This window comes from Coenobita brevimanus, chromosome 20 (genome assembly GCF_032717465.1).
Source record: "Coenobita brevimanus isolate Jiangsu-jjx chromosome 20, ASM3271746v2, whole genome shotgun sequence".
In the NCBI taxonomy this organism is placed as follows: domain Eukaryota; kingdom Metazoa; phylum Arthropoda; class Malacostraca; order Decapoda; family Coenobitidae; genus Coenobita; species Coenobita brevimanus.
This window is the reverse complement of record NC_136973.1, coordinates 11,940,632-11,955,925: the sequence shown is the minus strand read 5'-3', so window position 1 is coordinate 11,955,925 and position 15,294 is coordinate 11,940,632. Positions and strand designations below refer to the sequence as shown.

General features: G+C 38.7%; 1 protein-coding gene across 1 annotated transcript in view; it reads right to left on the bottom strand.

Annotated features, from left to right (window-relative positions):
* Window positions 1–15,294, bottom strand: part of LOC145391862 (uncharacterized) — a 210,615-nt gene that overhangs the window by 151,559 nt on the left and 43,762 nt on the right. The window contains exons 2-3 of the mRNA XM_080266349.1: window positions 8,865–9,397; window positions 7,828–8,038 (exon numbers count right to left, since the gene is read on the bottom strand). Coding sequence (XP_080122475.1) covers window positions 7,828–8,038; window positions 8,865–9,397 — 744 coding nt within the window. The remainder of the gene's footprint in view (window positions 1–7,827; window positions 8,039–8,864; window positions 9,398–15,294) is intronic.

Below are 15,294 nucleotides of genomic sequence, written 5' to 3'. Positions count from 1 at the left end.
TCTCTCTTGTTTCTCTGAATTTTCTCCAATCCGCATTTTCAAAAAAGTTTCTCAATCCTGTGAAATTCGCTTTCCCAAAGTTGTATCTTCCCTGTCTATGAAGCTCGTCTCTTGGCTCGACGTTCCCTATTATCATCTGGAACTCAATGACCACATGATCACTTTTTCCTAAAGGACAGAGATATTTCAATGATTCTATTACATCGGGTTCTTTGGTAAACAGTAAATCTAACCTTACTGGTGTGTCTCACCTCGAAACCGTGTCTCTTCTTTGACCCATTGCGTCATCACATTATTCATTATTATATTTAATAACATAGTGCCCCACGAATACTCGCCGCCTCCCGAGTACCATTCCTCCCAGTTCACCTCTTTACAGTTAAAGTCACCCACCAAAATTATATTATTGCTTTTCTCAATTATTTTTTGTAAATAGCTAGCCATATCTGACAACATCTCCTGGTATTCGTCATCATTCCATGCTCTCATCTTAGGGGGAACATACACTACCGCCATATCTCTCTTAACATTCTCTCCAGTTTCTAATTTCATATATATCACTTCAGCCCTGCCTTCTCCCATTTCCACGGTATCTACATTTATGTTGTTCGTCACTGCTATCACCACTCCTCCTCCCGTTTTTTCTTTTCTGTCTTTTCTCCACAGTTTGTATTTACCATTTCCCAAATAAAAATCAATATCTTCTCTTAATTTGGTCTCTACAAAGCACGACATCAGGTTCATGTTCTCTAGAGAAATCGTTAATTTCGAGCCTTGCCAATATTAAACCATCAACATTAGTATATATCACCTTCAAAATATTTTTGATGTTTTTTATACCCTCTTCTCTCCTACTCTCCGTCAGTACCACTTCCTCAATTTCTGATCTTTCACAGCCATCCCCCTTAGTTTCCTTCACTTCTACAGTAAAACCTCACTATATCGGATTAATTGGGGCCTAAGCCAGTCCGAAAAAAGCGAAAGTCCGATAAAAGCGACATCAGGATTCCCCCCTTGACTTCTCCTTTTGTTATGCACAGAGGTTTGCTTGCCATTCATGCATTTATTCTCTCTCTCTCTCTCTCTCTCTCTCTCTCTCTCTCTCTCCGCACTGGGCACTTATATTTTTCTTCACATATTTTTGACTTCGTCGTCACCTTCATCTTCACCTTCCCATTCATTTTTACCTTCTCTTTCAGTTCACTCTGACATTCACATTCACTTTCAGATTCTCTTCCATGCTCATTTCACATTCCCCTTCCCCTTCACACTCACTTGCACTATCACTCATTTAGAATTTCCCTTTCACCTTCACTTGCAACCTTACTTTCACATTTTCACATTTACCTTTACAATTGTTCACTCACCTTCACTTTTGCCCTCCCTTCTTTTACTGTCACATTCACCTCCACCTACACTCACACTATCACCTTCACTTTCACCTTCACTTTCACTTTCGACTTTTCTTTCACCTTCATCTTCACTTTCACCTTCACTTTCACTTTCAACTTTTCTTTCACCTTCGTCTTCACTTTTGCATTCATTTTCACCTTCACTTTCACCATCATTTTCACCTTCATTTTTTCCTTGGCCTTTACTTTCACCTTCACTTTCACCACCTTCACTTTTACATTCATTTTCACCTTCACTTTCATTCATTTTTACCTTCGCTTTTACCTTCACTTTCACCTTAACTTTCACCCTCACTTTCACCTTCACAGTCACCCTCACTTTCATCTTCATTTTCATTTTTGACTTTATTTTCACCTTCACCTTCGCTTTCACCTTCATTTTCATCTTCACTTTCACCCTCACTTTCACCTTCACATTCACCCTCACTTTCAACTCACCTTCACTTTCACTTTCGACTTCATTTTCACACCTTCACTTTCACATTCACGTTTACTTTCACCTTCACCTTCACTTTCACCCTCACTTTCACCTTCCTTCTTCACCTTCACTTTTGACTTCATTTTTGCCTTCACTTTAACTTTCACCTTCACTTTCACCCTCACTTTCACCTTCCACTTTCACTTTCACTTTTGACTTCACTTTCACCTTCACCTTCACTTTTACCTTCACTTTCACTTCTACTTTTGCCTTCACTTTCACTTTTACAATGCCTTCACTAACCTTCACTTCTTCATTCACTTTCACCTCTCCCGGAGAGAGAGAGAGAGAGAGAGAGAGAGAGAGAGAGAGAGAGAGAGAGAGAGGAGGGACCAAGGTAATGCCTATCTCCCTCATTTGTTTATGCCAAGGGGACGCCACTTGTCATTTCTGTATTTATTCTCTCTCTCTCTCTCTCTCTCTCTGTTGACTTTGACATTCCATATTTACTTGTGTGCTCTCTTTCACCCTCACTTTTACTCTCCTTTTCACAGTTATTTTCATTTTCAATTTTACCTTCTCTCTCTCTCTCTCTCTCTCTCTCTCTCTCTCTCACTGGAGAGGGACGGGGATGAAGGGAAGGTATGGAGGAGGAGAGTGGAGGAACCGATGTTATGGTATCTCCTCCGTTTGTTTGTTTATTCGTTTATTCCAAGAGAGGACTGCTTCTGGCTTTATTGGACTTTTCCTGACGCAAAAGAATTTAGTCCACTTGGCTCCTCGAGTCCGTTAAATGCGAATCCGCTACATTGAAGTCCGTTATATCGAGGTTTTACTGTATTTCCTTAAATACCACTTCCATACTTTCATATCCATTACTCTCCAAAAAAAAGTATTACATTCTTCCTCTGTCCTCTTATCATTTTTTTCCTTTACTTCTTCCTTCAGTGATTTTAAAACTTCTCTTTCTTCTTCATTCAAATCTTTTCTTATTATAATATTTTCCATCCCTGCCTCTTTGCTTAATTTCCAGGTCACTTTAAGTATATCGTCTACTACATTTTCTGCTGACAACTTGACTCATTTGTCTTGTTTCCCCTTTCTTATAAGGCCCTATTCTCCTTACTTCTTCAATTTCTTTTACCCATTTGTCTCCTTCGGGATCAATCTTGCCTAATATTCCTCTTACCAGGTTCTTGTCTTTCTCGAGTCTTGCGGATCTAACCTTCTCTTCCTCCTCCCTGTTTCAAAATATTACCACGCATCTGTTCCTTTCTACAGTTTCTCTCACTATTTTCTCTTTTTTCTTCATTTTCACTACATTTTCTTCCAATTTTATCTTGTTCATTTCTCTTTCTTCCTGGATGATTTCTCTTAAGCTGACCACTTCTTTCTGTTCCTCTATGTGTGCCCACTTTGCCTTATGCTTTTCCAATACACTGCTCACCTTCTCTGTTTTATTAGTACTCTCTTCTAGTTTTCTCCTCAATTCAATATTTTCATGTTTCAAATTTCTTTTCTCTTCATTCGCCGTCTCATTAGACTGGATCAGATTCTGTATAGTAATCTCCATATTCTCAGACACATCTTTTAACACTAAATTTTCCACTTTCTTTTCAAGTTCACTATTCCCCATGATCAATGTTTTAACCAGATCCATGACATTAGTATTTCTATCAAATCCTGGAAATTCGAGGCCCTCAGTGTTTACAATTTCGGCCATGATTGAGGTTGGTTACAACTTACAGTACAAAAACAGCTGTTACCGAAAATACTACAAACACTCATGTATACTCTTGCCAATAAATCTTTACATTTTTGGTAGTCTATATTAACTTACAGTACTTTAAACTGAAAACAAGACCATAGGAGACAGGACAAACATAACTCCTGAAAACTACTTAAGGTTTGCAGCGGTGTCTGAGCCTTGGCCTGGGAGCAGTCAAGACACGTCCGTTCACTGTGGCTGTTCGCTCGTGTGTGTGTGTGTGTGTGTGTGTGTGAACAAAATACCAAGCACGTAGATTTTTATCTGTGGTAAAGAGAAAAACTGCATATAAAGGAAGGGTTTTGCACGTAAGGTACTCTGTGTTAGTCAGGGCACCCTATATTGTGGGGTAGGATAATGCAATACTGGTATATTAGGGTTAATGAAATCTGAAGTACAAACAATCAAAAGCTCTTACACTATTACGAGATGAGCTCCTTAGATATTTGAAATTTCGCGCTTAAGACGAACTTCATATTCAATACAACGTCCCCTCAGTACTGGATATATATACCGGTATATGCGATATATATATATATATATATATATATATATATATATATATATATATATATATATATATATATATATATATATATAGTATATATATATGTATATATATATATATATATATATATATATATATATATATATATATACAGTATATATATATATATATATATATATATATATATATATATATATATATATATTCGGAGCCTCTGTGATACAGTGGTACAGTGTGCGTTTTCATACACTTAAGAATGAGGGTTCGCGCCCCGCCAGGGTAATAAACTTTGGGAGCGTTCTTCAGGCCACGTACTGCATTGGCGGACACAAGGGGCGCTGTGGTTGAACCAATGTCGCAAACTGTAAAGTATGTTTGCACCCAGTTGGCTTGCGCGGGCCGATTTCACTTGGTTCACAGAATACACACACATCCAAAGCCACTCCAACACTACAAATACACTTACAAGCGCTTCTCACCCTACATACAATCTCTACTAGAAAGCCTATGCCACTTGGTAGAGACACATTGGCTGTATCGTCCCCAGTTCGGTTGGGATAGGCCGGTCCTGCAGTGGATACTCAAATGGCTGATGAGATGAGATGAGATATATATATATATTCAGGAGTGTTAAGTAGGTATATCCCAAACAAATATGGAGGAATATATATATATATATATATATATATATATATATATATATATATATATATATATATTCAGGAGTGTTAACCCTTTAATCGCGGGCTTGTTTTGCTTTTTCTTGCGGCACCCGCGGGCATACTCGCGCTCCGACAGACTCTCTAAAAATATTTGCCAAAAATCAGTTATTAGCCCTAGAATATTAAAATCACATATGCTTATGGCACGTACCTTCAGCTTTCTCCTGGGGTGTTTGTTGAGCCTTCGTCGAGTACCATAGGACTTGTGGAGACCTCTGAAGTTGGGTAACGAAGTCTCCACTTTACACTTCCCGACAACCCGTAATATGATTACCACAGCCTGATATTATCACTAGAAATACTATTCTATGATTCTCAAATAGTTTGGAATCCATATTAAAAAAAAAAAAAAACACTGTGAAAGCAATTAAAATTACGCGGGCGTATGACCTTCCCACTTGCGCTAGTTCGCCGCTGGTGTTGTCATTTATTATTCATAAAAACACTCACAGTTTATATTTCTATTACTATATAACACTTATATATATCTACAGTCTTTATCCATAAGTTTCCTTCAGTAGTAGTTTATTGTCACTGTATGGATTCAATATCTTTCAGTAAAATACGTAGCATTCACTTTCTCGTCCTGTATACTAGCATTGAGAGTGAATGTCACTTTCACCTTCACTCTCATAACTCATAGTATTCATACATGCTAGAGTGAAACTTTCACTTTCATTACTCCTAGTATATATACTCGTATTCTTATATTACTACTCATTTACATTTCTATTAACATTCTCTATTTTATTTACATTATTTACATTTATATTTTATTTACACTGTGTTATGCACTGTCACTTGAAGTAACTCATAAAACTATTTTCCACTGTTCACTTACATTTACATTTATTGCTTTCACTTGCTGTTTACACATTATTTACACATTATTTACAATTCCACTTGCACTGTTTTACCCAACAGAAAGATCATAGTCACTCTCTTTCAATTGTCAGCCCTTTACCTCTTTCCACATGAGGTTTAGTAGGGGGTAGAGGTCACAGGGCCCTTTGCATGGGGCTAAAAAGCGGCGGAAGTTAGCAGGAGCGAACAGACGTACTTTCACTTTGGAAGATGACAGTGAACTGAGAGGGGTGGGCCGGGGTGGCCTACCTAGGGAAATGCATTACTGCCAACGTCAGCCTCTTGACAGCTGCTAACATATAGCAGTGAAATGATTGGCAGGAAATCTAGACAATACATTATAAATTATGTAGTTCCAGGTGAATGTAAATATCACTTAGGCTTCTCCCTTCCCTCCTTATATATATTTTTAGTACGAGAATAGATTATACGGCATATTTCAAGGGGAAATAAACAGCGAAAATTAGCGAACGAGTCCACGTGAGGTGTTGTCAGGTGATAATTAGCCAATTCCAGGTGTATGGCACTCTCACTTACCTTATTTCTTTTTGGTGTATATTATTTGGTATAAGAATAGGGCATAGGGTTTATTTCAATGGATGAAATCAGTGGAAAATTCCAGGGAAGATTTACTTAGCGTAGCACAGCCTGGCAGGCGAGAGGAGAGGGTAATGGAGGGAAGGCAGGGAGGGGAGTCAAGAACGGGGAGAAATGGCTAAATTGTCAACAATGGATGGGAATACAGATGATATTAGGAGTGCTGACTAGTGTTGGACATTGGCAGTACTGATAGATGATACAAGCTACCACTTGAAAGCCCGGGTGAATTCAAAATAACACAGAATCGCAAAAGTGACGCCCCGCGGTATGATCCCTTGCTCCCAAGCGTCATGAAAGTGACGCCCCGCGGTTAAGGGGTTAAGTAGGTATATCCCTAACAAATATGGAGGAACATATTTTGGGTTGTTATCTTCCTGAGCAAAATATTAACCAGTGTTGCAGTTAAACGTGCACCATAACCATTATCTACAATGTATGTACTTTTAAAAATATTCTGTAAAGAAGATCTATAGAGCACTAATCTTGTATGCTGGATGATGAAACTGAAAAAAAAAAAAATTGTCTCCAAACCTTAGAATGTTGCCTTGAGAAAAATATAGAAGCTGATCATTGTCTTTATGAATCATTAGATATGAGAAAGAAAGCTGATTATTCACTTCGGTTATTAGTGCCAAGGAATATTATTCTGTGCTGCTTGTGTAGATACTCTAAGAACTTCAACGGATGTTCTTTTGCCTTAAAATTAATTTATGTCATCCACAGTCCTTAAATCTTTTGGACAGTTTTCCAGCCACGTTTTCTAATGACAGCATAAATAAAAAGTTCGCTAGGATGGATCCTAATGATGAACCTGTTATTATCCCCTCAGACTGTTTGTATAAATGTTCAGTTTGATAAAAAAGGACATCTTTATCACAAAGTGACAATTGCTCTATGAAAAGACATTTACTTATACCGTTAAAAAAGCTTCCATACCAGAGATGAACGAGTGTACCACTGTAGTCATCTGACTGAAAAGTCTATGAGGTTATAAAATAATGGTAATGGAGATAAATTCTGGTACACCACCTCGCTCGACCCTTCAGCCCAAAATGAATGATGCTGCTATACCACAGCCAATGAAGTGGCGTTTATATTCACCCAAGACACATGGCGCCATTCCACAGACAACTTCGGCACTCCATTGCTGAACAGTGCTCCATGACAATGAGCTCTTAAGGTCAACTGTTATTCACTACCAGTCTCCTTGAAGTCTACATCGACTAAACTCATCATTTGCACCCTGAATCACGTGACACATTTTACTGACTTATTTCTGCTACACCTGTTTAATTTTCTTAAACTCCACAGGAACCATCGTCAGTGAATAACTAGAGACAGCTGGCGAGATGAAGTGTAAGAAAGGAAGGAGATGCAGGTATTTATCTCTTGCACTCCCTATTATGATAAAAAAAAAAAATCTGAGAACACCAGTATGATATGAATATGTTATATTGTCCCATCATAGAAGAAGCACTCGAATACCAAAAAAATGAGAAAGAGTTAAAAAAGAAAAAAAAAAGAGATATACTTACCATACACTCTGAGCCGCACAATGTATGCCATGACGGGCTTGGTAGACACTTGACATTCATAGTTGCCAGAGTCTCGAACCTGTGAGTACTTGATCTTCAGTATCCAGTCCTTGGAACTGGGGGAGTGTAACACCTTGTACCGCTCGTCAGAGGTGTAGGTGTACCGGCCCACTGTAATGATACGCAGGTCACGTTGTCTGATCCACGAGACCTGAGAGAGAGAAAGGGTGTCAACCATCTACTCACCCGATGCTATCCTGCCTTCAGGTGACTGCATGGAGGGACAAGCCATATGCATATCATTAACAGTGAAAACCATTTATTACATGAAGTGGCAGCCATTACGTCAAGAGACGTCACATGTTCTAGTAGGAAAATGTGCTTCATCAGGATGGGGCCTGTAAAGAATTAATCCGAGGGACGGTTATGACTAACAGCCACTTAACGGGCTGGGGAGACTAGACATACAGGCTTTACATGCTAGGACTGGATAACTTGACCCTGAGCCTCTATAATCCTGATGGTGCAAAACTGGAGTGGACGATGGTGATGGTGATGATTAAAGAAACAGCCAAAATACATCTGAAAAATGAAAGAGAGTGTAACCTTGCCTGGCTCAGTCGAGGTTTAGATCATGATGCCAAGGTCTCACTGTCTGGTCCATAACGCCTGAGAGAGGAATCGATAATGGGAAAATAAACCTGACAAGAATAAAAACCATAAAAATAATATGCAACAAAAATAAACGATCTTGTAGACACAAACATTTACAGACAGACAGACAAACGGGTGGGGGGGGGAGGTAATGGATTTGAGGTTGTGGGAGACTGATTGTGGTCTATTTCCCTCAATGTGTGTGTGTGTGTGTGTGTGTGTGTGTGTGTGTGTGTGTGTGTGTGTGTGTGTGTGTGTGTGTGTGTGAGAGAGAGAGAGAGAGAGAGAGAGAGAGAGAGAGAGAGAGAGAGAGAGAGAGAGGCTACAGGCAAATTGAAAGTACAGTATAAACGAATTAATAAAAATCGCATAAAGTTACTCACACTTCTATTTCCAAGGTGGTGCACAAGACAGTGAAGGTACGCGGCCATCCCAGTCAGGCCAGATACATTCCTAGGAGCTGCCTCGTCGAACACTGGTCGTAGGGGCTTAAGTGGCGTACCCCCCTCGCCCAGAGAACTGGGCTGGATGGGCTGAGCTGGATTCAGAATGTAGCTAGGGTTGAAGAACTGCCCTTGGGACGTCGTCGGACTTGGGTGACCTCCCCTTCTGGTTCTTTGGTTCGGGTCAATACTGTTTCTGTTTGCCTCACTACCGCCAGCATTACTGCTCTCCAGTAGTTTTTCCCTGTCTAAAAGCCGGAATCGGTGTGCTCCCAACCCATCAATTCTAGTTATCAGTTCATTCTTTTCCTCCCTAAACTCCACATCACTACTAGATCTCTTTACTCTGGTCTGTTGGTCACTTCTGCTGATTACTTTGTCTTGCTTCACGCGTCCACGATCCCTGCTCACTCCTAGCACGGGGACTATGCTGTGGGCCGATGATATCGAGGTCCACCACATCACACACACACCTGCAAGAAGCAAAGAAAAAGAGGGAAAGTTATCTCATGTTTAATGAAACAACACTGAGAACTAAAAACAACGGGAGTTTGCTTACCGCAGACAGACAGACAGACAGATGAATACACAGACAAGTAGACAGACAGAGATAAAAGGATGAATACCTATGTATCTATCAGTTTATCTATATCTGTATATAATATCGAGAGAGAGAGAAAGAGAGAGAGAGAGAGAGAGAGAGAGAGAGAGACTGTGTTCTTATCTAATTGTTCTTACCTAATTGTATCTTTACGGGAATGAGTCAAGCTCGTACTGTCCCGTGTCTTAAACCATATTTATCGTACATATCCTTAAATTTGTGAATTGTTTTGGCACACACTATTTTATTCGGTAGTGTATTCCATTAATCAATTGCTCTGTTTGGGAAACTGAATTTCCTTACGTCTTTATCACCTCTCTTCTTATGCAGTTTTTTGCAGTGTCCTCTTGCTGATCCTTCTCCATATGTTAAGTAATCATTTATGTCTATTTTCTCCTTCCCTGATATGCACTTATATAGCATTATCATGTCACCTCTTTTCCTTCTCTCCTGTAGTGTTGGTAGATTCAGTTTATTTAGTCTTTCTTCGTAGTTTAGGTCCCTTAAGCATGGTATCCATCTTGTAGCGGCCCTTTGAACTTTTTCAATCTTGTCTATGTGCTTTTTCAGATGAGGACTCCAGACCACTAATGCATATTCCAGGGTTGGTCTAATGAATGATGTTATTATCCTTCTTAGCATGTCTTCATTTATGTATGTGAATGCTATTCTCATATTTGCAAGCAGTGTATACATGTTCCGTACCTTCTCGCTGATGTGGTCAGCCGGAGATAGTCTGTTATTGATAATCACACCTAGGTCTTTCTCTCTCTCTGATGTGTATAGGGTTTTATTTCCTAACTTATAATCCCAATCAGGTCTTTTTCCACTTTTACCAAACTTTATTACATGACACTTGTCCACATTGAATTCCATTTGCCATGTACTACTCCATTCATGAAGTTTATTTAATTCTTCTTGTAGCTCTTTACAAGAGTCTGTGTTAGTAATTCTCCATTGTATTTTTGCATCATCTGCAAACATATTCAGATAGCTCTCATTTCCAGTGTTACTGTTTATATCATTTATATACACTAAAAACATGATTGGTGCCAGCACTGAACCCTGTGGTACTCCACTAGTCACTTCTTTCCATGATGAATAGTTTCCTCTTAGTACTGTCCTCATTTCTCTTTTTATGAGAAAGTCTTGCATCCAACAAAACAGCTTGCCTCGAATTCCTCCTTGATGGTACAGTTTCCATAAAAGTCTTTGGTGTGGTACTGTGTCAAAAGCTTTCTTGAAATCTAAATAGATACTGTCCACCCATCCTTCCCTTTCCTGTATTGTGTTTGTTACTCTGTCATAGTAGCTCAACAGATTAGTAACACATGATTTTCCTTTTCTGAAACCAAACTGTCTTTCTGTTATCATACTGTGTTCTTCTAGATGATTTACCCAAGCTTTTCTTATAAGCTTTTCTAATACCTTGCTTACAACACTGGTCAGTGATACTGGTCGGTAGTTGAGTGGATTTTGTCTATTTCCTCTCTTGAATAAGGGGACAATATTTGCTTTTTTCCAAATATCAGGTAGTTTACCTTGACTCAAGGATTTCTTGAAAATTAAAAATAATGGTTTACTTAACTCCTTTGCACATTCTCGTAGTACCCAACATGAAATTTCATCAGGACCACTTGCTTTTCCTCTGTCTAATCTACTTAACTCCTCCTGTATTACTTTTTCTGCTATTTGTATATCTGGTAGTATGTGTGGACATGCATGTTCCACATAGTCCCTCTCAAATTTTTTTTCTTCTGTAAAAACTAATTAGAAATTCTTATTTAGTGCTTCACAAATATCTTTCCCTTGTGTATAAGTGATTCCCTCGTTCGTAATGGATTGTATTATATCTTTTACTTTGGTTTTGCTTCTGGTATAGCTGTAAAACAGCTTTGGTTGATCACTACTTTTATTTATTATATCCTCCTCAAACTGTTTTTGGGCTTCCTTCCTTATTCTTGTATAATCGTTTCTTGCCTGTTTGTAATTATTATATGCCCTTGCACTATTGTGTCTTCTGTATCTATTCCACAACAAATCTCTCTTCTTCCTTTTGATTTTTTACATTCTGTATTGAACCATTTCAGTATTTTCTTATCTGCTTCTTTGTGCTGTGGGATGTACTTCTGGACTCCTATTTCATAAAATTCACAGAATTTTTTATATACAGCATTTAAATCTTGTCCTCTAAGCTCATTTTCCCAATCAACTTCTAAGAAATACTTCTTTAGGTCTTGATAATTTCCCTTTTTATAGTTTAGACTCTTTTTGTAACTATCATTGCTGTTTACTATGTCGTATGCTATCCTGAAGTTATAATTTAGTACTGCATGATCGCTTTTGCAGAGTGGAGGGTGATATATTAAACTGGCAATATCATTTTCTTGCCTAGTAAATATTAGATCTAGCACTAAGGGTACATCAAGTCCTCTTTTTCTGGTGGTTTCCCTCACATGTTGCATTAGGAAAAACTCTTGCACGAGATACAGGAGCTTTTGGTCCCAACAGCTTTCTTGGCTAATTATATCTAGAGTATTCCAATTTATATTTGTATCAAAATCCCCAGTTAGTATAATTCTTTCCGATTTCTCTTCCATTTTATGTAGTAATGATCTTAAACTCTGAATTGTACTCTCTGCCAGGTCCTCATATTCATCTCTTTCCCATGTGTTTGATCTGGGTAGCATGTACAAATTGGCTACAATTACTTTACCTTCAGATGTGTTGATCTCTACTGCAATCAGTTCTACTTGTGATGGTATATCTAGTATTATTTCATTGACTTTTAGATTTTTCTTAGTTAATATTATTATTCCTCCTCCTTTTTTTGAATTTCTGTCTCTTCTCCATATATTGTATTCCTCTAAGTTTAGTATGTCATTGGATATCCTTGGTGTTAATTTTGTTTCAGTTAGGCATATTATTTGTGGTTCATTTTCTCTGATATTATCATTCATCTCTAGTAATTTAGATACCAATCCATCCACATTTGAGTACATCAACTTTATCATCTTGTTTATATACTTGTCATGACATGGTTCTACTACCTTCCTCCTTTTTATTCCATCCTGTTTGTGTACCACTTTCGTACCTGCAATCCTATTACTTTGTAAAAAAAAATTCTTCTCTTCTGATCTTCCCTTATTTTTTGTTTTTGCTTCCTCCCTTTTCTCTTTCAGTAATTCCAGTTCCTCTTGTGTTAGGCATCTTTTTATCCATACATTTTTGAACTCCTCTTTTTCCATAAGATTCTTTGCATTTTTTTATATCTCTTCCACAGTGTTTACACTCTGGAAAGTCACCTTTAGAGGTCTTGTCTTGCTTTTCTCGTACTTCCCTAACCTTTTGTGTTCCTCTATGTCATTACTACAGATTTCCTCTGATACGTCTTTCAGTAAGCTCATTACATTTGCCATCTCCTTTTTGTCTCTTGTGATCTTGTTTTTTACTTCTTCCTCTTCTATACCAGTGATTAATATAGATTTGTTTATATCTACTGAATCTCTGACTAACTTTGGATTGTTTTGGATGATTCTTTTCACTTCCTTTTTAATGCTTTTTTCCTGCACCCTTGTTTCTAAGTCTTTCTTTATTTTCACCATTTCAGCATACGTGGTTTCCACATCATTTTTATAGCTTTGCACAGCTTCATTCACCTGTGTTATCTTCTCAATATCACTGCTCTGGTCTATAAGACTGCTTACTTGCCTAATTGTCTCTGTGTCATTTTTGAACTCTTCCATAACACTCTTGTGACTGACTACTGTACTTGCCATTTCACTCGTTTTCTTCCTAAGTGTACTCAATTCCACTGTTAGTTCACTGATGGTTGTGTCTTTCTTGTTGGCCTCCCTTCCTAGTTTTTCTATTTCTTCCTTTTGCAAGTGCATCTGCTTCTTTATTTCATCAATTTCATTTTTGAAAGCCATATCTAGTTTGTGTACACGTTCAACCAGTCTATTGTGAGTCTCCACTTCAACCAGTTCTTGGTAGAAATCATCATTTTGCTTTTTACCTTTATCTCTTTTCTTTTCCAAATTTGCTTTACTTAAGTATGTATCCATTTTGTAATAATAAAAGTACAGAGTATGTACTTACTTTCCCCGTGTTGCTGTAGTCTAAATAAACCTCAGCTGACTCAGCGCGTTCTTTCATCTTGGTTCACTTTTCTGTTTGAGCAAGTCTTGTTTAAACTTATTATTTTTTTCCTTTTAATAATGAAAAATCATTTAGTCTAACCTGGTACAGAGCCTGACTCATACAAAGATACTAATTTAGGTAATGCCACTGGCCGTGTTGGTTCGGTATGAAGCGCCGATGTCGCACGTCCGCCTTGATTGACTCCCTGTATGTGTGTGTGTGTGTGTGTGTGTGTGTGTGTGTGTGTGTGTGTGTGTGTGTGTGTGTGTGTGTGTGTGTGTGTGTGTGAGTCACTTCCATTAAACATGCAAATCAAGTAAAGTAATCTTCGATATCCAGCTAATTTTAAAAGGTACCTGTATTCTGATGGAGTTTCCTAAGTGCTCGAAGGAAAGGTCAGTGATGTTCTGTTTCTTGATCGTACATGTTACACAATTACATATATGTATTTAAATATGCAACCACTACTTTCTAATCAGTAACTCATTTTAATGGCAGGTGATGTAATCAGTCTAAATACACGGCAACAGATTAAGTATGCAGGCGTTTGAATAACCTGACTCTGAAAAACTATACGATATCTGTCTTCTCCAATTACCAAGAGTGGACTGGCAGTGACGAGATGCAGAGGAAGATAGTGGAGAGACGGAGGGGGGAAGAGGGAAGGTAGATGGAGGCATTGGCGAAGGGGAGAGGAGGGGAGGAGAGGAGTCATTGATGATAAGGAAGTGCAAAGGATTCAAAGGAATGAAAGCAGCGAGAGTCCTACTGGTCCTTCCGAGGCTGTTTGTTACACGTAAATATTGAGATATGCAGAAATATATTTATATCAAATATTCAGATATGCAAAAAATATATTTACATTATATCAAAACACACACACACACACACACACACACACACACACACACACAACTTTACACTTTCACCCAGCATGCAAGGCCAAGCAATGCGTTCACGGATATTCATCTCTCTCTCTCTCTCTCTCTCTCTCCATGCTTGCCAGGGTGGGTGTATTGTCGGTTAGTTTTCCGGTACTGCCAATATTTTCCATCTGGGTCCTCAACACAGGAATAGCAGGTGGGACACTCGAGGTGTAGCAGGTCAGTGGACGGACGGGAGAGCAGGAAATGGGTAAATGGATGGGTCAGGAAATAGAGTGATGAATGGATGAATATGCAGCAGGAGATGAACAGATGAACGTGCAGGAAGACTTGAACAGATATTGATGAAAATTATGAAAGGAATTAATGGATTGTGGTAGGTGGGGCGCTCACCATCCACTTACTCGATATAGTGCTGCTCTCGGGTGTCTGCCCTTTCCTCTCCTCCATCCTACTTTCTTTCCATCCTCTTCTGTCTTTCCTTCATTCTTTCCCCGTCCTTCTGCCTACGGGTTACTTTACTATCCCTCTTCTGTCTTTCCTTCATTCTTTCCTCATCCATCTGGCTGTGGGTGGCTCTACACTGAGTGACAAGCCAAATGGTTTCCTGTACACCAGGAAACCATTTACTACGCTGGGTGGTAACCATATAACCAAATTTTTGCGCCTGGTGGTTTTATGGGTATTTAAGGCGCTCCAATCAGATTGAGCCGGTGAAGGTTTATATCCAAGGGATGGTTGG